Source organism: Trichogramma pretiosum, unplaced genomic scaffold, assembly GCF_000599845.2.
Source record: "Trichogramma pretiosum strain Unisexual culture from Peru unplaced genomic scaffold, Tpre_2.0 scaffold133, whole genome shotgun sequence".
Classification (NCBI taxonomy): Eukaryota; Metazoa; Arthropoda; class Insecta; order Hymenoptera; family Trichogrammatidae; genus Trichogramma; species Trichogramma pretiosum.
Genome location: NW_019640809.1, coordinates 55156 through 59105, shown reverse-complemented (window position 1 = coordinate 59105; position 3950 = coordinate 55156). Strand labels below are relative to the sequence as shown.

The window sequence follows — 3950 nt, the reverse complement described above, 5'->3', positions numbered from 1 at the left end:
GCCGTATACGATACGTATACATTTTGGATTACTAAAAGAAAATACGATTGAAAAAATATCAATGAAAAAATGTAATGGATAATAATAAAAAAAATTGTCATTATTATCAAAAATGTGTGGGTTTGTTTCTTGTCCATATCTCAATCGTTTAATTTTTGCTCATTGAATCATAAATATTACATTAATAAATATGATATGATTTGTTGGGACCTTATAATCAGAACGCCAGGAATCAGCAATGATGTAAAAAGCATGACTTAACCTTCTTTTTTGCAATGGAATATAGTTTTAATGAACTTTTGATTTTTTGATAGATCTTTTATTTCTTTGAGATAAAATATAACTTTTTGAAAAATGATTGTTATTCACGAGGAAGATCGATAGCGTAATCTTGTTCCCCTTACTTTCATACCAATTTCTACATCATGATTTATAAGTATTATTGAACTGAGTTTGAGCTATTTCGACTCGTAACGTTAGTATTGACAGAGTAAGTCGCAAATAACATTTCTAACGAGTAAGATGGAATCGAGCAACGTATTCAATACTGCTATTAGGTAATGTTTATTTTATGAGTTTAAATTTATAAAAATGTTGAAACATGATCATGTAATTTTATCAAATGTATTTCAGAGTGAAAAATGAGCCACTGGATGATAATGATTACAAAATAATTGACACGATACCCGTCACTCAAAATATTAAATGCGAGATGTTTCGGCAAGAAAATTCAGTAAGCGTTAATAATTACGTTTGACTATCATTAATGAAACTTTCTTATAATAATTTTAATTTTTTCAGACCCCAGAGCTTTTTCAAGAATATGACGAAAATCAGAAAAATGAACTTGACGACCTGGAAATCGAAATGGAATGTATAGACATGAAGCCTAATTTATTATTAGTTGCGAAAATTGAAGATCATTCTCCAAATCAATGGCAGGATAGCGATGTTTATAAAAACGGAAGCAAAATAAAACTCGAAACTGTCGGGGCAGTGAAGAAAGAAGTTTTTTGTAAAGAAGAAACTGATTTGAATTTCGGGCGTGGACTCAGCGAGCAAAATAAACAAGGAACTGCCTCAAAAGAGCTTAGCAATGAAAATAGGCTCAAAACTGACAATGATACTACGCATAATAAAATCACACATGATTGTGATATTTGCGGAAAATCATTCAAATATAAGAGTTATCTCCAAAGACACATCGATTCGTTACATCGTAAAATCACACATCCATGCGATATATGCCAAAAGACATTCTCAGACAAGTGTAATCTCAAAAAGCACATCGATTCGGTACATCGTAATATAAGGTATCGATGTGATGAATGTGGAAAATCATTCAGATCTAAGAGTGATCTCCAAAGACACATCGATTCGTTACATCGTAAAATCACGCATCCATGCGATATATGCCAAAAGACATTCTCAGACAAGTGTAATCTCAAAAAGCACATCGATTCGGTGCATAATGGTGTTAGACATGCATGTGACATGTGTGGAAAGACATTCACTCAAAAAAACCACCTCACAACTCACATCGAATCGATACATCATAAAATTACTCATCCATGCGATATATGCCAAAAGACATTCTCAGACAGGAGTAATCTTAGAAATCACATTGATTCGGTGCATCGTAAAATAAGGTATCGATGTGATGAATGCGGAAAATCATTCAGATATAAGGGTCATCTCCAAAGACACATCGATTCGTTACACCGTAAAATCACGCATCCATGCCATATATGCCAAAAGACATTCTCAGACAAGAGTAGTCTCAAAACGCATATGGACGCGCTACACAATGGAATCACCCACGCATGTGATAAATGCCAAAAGACATACTTAGACAAAAGTAATCTCAAAACTCATATGGATGCGGAGCACAATGTAATCACCCATACATGTGATATTTGTAAAAGAAAATTTAAATATCGAAATAGTCTCGCTAGACATAACAGATTGTCTCATAATGGTACCACTTATTCATGCAAGACATGCGGCAAGACATTTAGACAGAAAAGAAATCTCAGAGCCCACATCGATATGGCGCATCGCTCGCTCAATATGACCTAATAAATGTTTAAAATTTATGTTGAATTAAGTTAGAAATAAAAATGTAAGATCAAGTGTTAATTTTCATTAATTATGTGATGAATTTCTATGCATTATGTTACTTCACTGTTACATATGGAAAGATATAAATAACATCCACGTAACACTTCCAATGCAGGGAAAGTTGCCGAAATCGAGGGTTCTGCGCTTTTCTTATAATATCGTTCGTTTCTTTATTTTTGAGAAGTTGCGGCCACTATAAGTTTTACGCATGTTCTTTCGTACTCGATGTTACTTGCTATCTCTTCACTAATGTGAGAATTATATTTTGCTCAAATTTATTAAACATCGTCGCGATCAGACTCGACTCTCTCGCTATGATACGATCTCTCGGTGCAAAGCCGGTGACCTAACTAAAGGCATATATATTCTCCTTCGAGTTCTTTTACCGCCGCGTTGGATTGTCCCCATGGTTCTTCGGAAAGGAACTCTTAAGTTCCGTTATTATCACCATCGGTCGTACACGAATTAATATCATTGCAGCCTCTCCTTGCGACTCGGAGGAAGAGAGTCTAATTCAGGTTCTCTGGAAATAGCCAGAGGTATGAGCGTCAAAGTAACGTCCTTTGGCAAATCTTGTGAGACTCGACCTTTCGGCTGCTCCGAACGTCGAAAGGGTTATATACCCGTTACCACTGGGTAATAACTTTATTATTTAAATATTAAATATTATTTTCTGTTGTGTCTGAGTGGAGAGGGATCATGAAATAAAGTGTATAACGCTCAAGTGAGATTTACACACAAGACTTTATTACAAGAAAACTAATTACTATTAAACAAGCTTACAAAATAAGTGTGGCCGATGCTCGTCGATCTGTAGGGCTGCAAACGCCGTCGGGACGCTACGGTTGTCGCTGTTGCTGGTGCGCTGCGCTGATGCTGTTTGGCCGTCGGTCGCGGCTGTTGCAGTGACGGTCGTGGCTGCTGTTGGGACGTTGCGCTGCTCGGCTGGTGGAAGCACTCACTCGAGCTTTACCGTTCGCGAATACAATTAATGATTTCGATGATCGCGGCGTATAAGTACAAGTACAAGTTAGTCGCTGTTATTGACTCGCGCTTGGTTCTCACTAAGTACAATATGTGCAATTCGCGTTGTATGACAAGTCCGTTAAATATTGCGAAGTCGCTATTACAATGATTCGATTATTCGCGCGCACAGAGCTTCGCCTTACTCAACTCTCTATAATGATCTGCCCAGAGCTTCGCCCTGCTCGACTGTATAAAATGATCTGCCCCGAGGCCTAATTTTTATGCACGTTATATACTAATTAAATCATGGACCTTTCGGCGGGGGTCCGTCTTGGGTTTTTTCCACAAGTCGCAAATCTACCAGCTATTTCGTCACTTATTGACTCAGTTTCCGCTAGACCAGGATGTTCCCAATGGTTATCTAAGGTCAAAGGCCAAACTTGGGGGAGATATGGGACTTGCGAGTGCGCGTGCGAACTTGCTTCGCCCCTTTGTACCAATTCGAATCATTCCACGAGTCTCGTCTCGCATGTGTGTGTTATGCCTTCTTTGTGTTCGGTTTGCACACACATGCGAGTACACATACACGGAATATATACGCGTGCGGGGCTTGATCTAGTGCGTCGGTAATGTTGCTCGCGCACGTCCGTACATACCTTCAACCTTTGTCTTGCTCTGTGTTCGGCTGATACACATATGCGCGCGGGTTCGATCTAATGCGCCGATGTGTGTTGGCCGCTTACATTCACACATACATTCATGCGACAGCGCTTGCCTGTCTCTGTGTTCATCTTACATACATGCCTCTTTACCCGCGAGATCAGGCGTCATACGTGTTAATTTGACGGTCTTATTTTAATTAT

General features: G+C 38.4%; 1 protein-coding gene across 1 annotated transcript; it reads left to right on the top strand.

Moving 5' to 3' along the window:
- The first annotated feature begins 216 nt into the window (after positions 1 to 216).
- Positions 217 to 2090, top strand: LOC111694094 (zinc finger protein OZF-like). The gene is made up of 4 exons (XM_023460899.1): positions 217 to 557; positions 634 to 733; positions 802 to 1823; positions 1908 to 2090. Exons 1-4 carry the CDS (start codon positions 523 to 525, stop codon positions 2077 to 2079), a joined length of 1329 nt encoding a protein of 442 aa, XP_023316667.1. The 5' UTR covers positions 217 to 522; the 3' UTR covers positions 2080 to 2090.
- The last annotated feature ends 1860 nt before the right edge of the window (positions 2091 to 3950 follow it).

What these genes read in the sequence shown, in the direction of transcription:
- LOC111694094 (XM_023460899.1), top strand. Translation starts at nt 523, where the DNA reads ATGGAATCGAGCAACGTATTCAATACTGCTATTAG. An exon ending in GTATTCAATACTGCTATTAG is followed by an intron (nt 558 to 633) that starts GTAATGTTTATT and finishes AATGTATTTCAG; the next exon opens with AGTGAAAAATGAGCCACTGG. An exon ending in TGTTTCGGCAAGAAAATTCA is followed by an intron (nt 734 to 801) that starts GTAAGCGTTAAT and finishes TAATTTTTTCAG; the next exon opens with ACCCCAGAGCTTTTTCAAGA.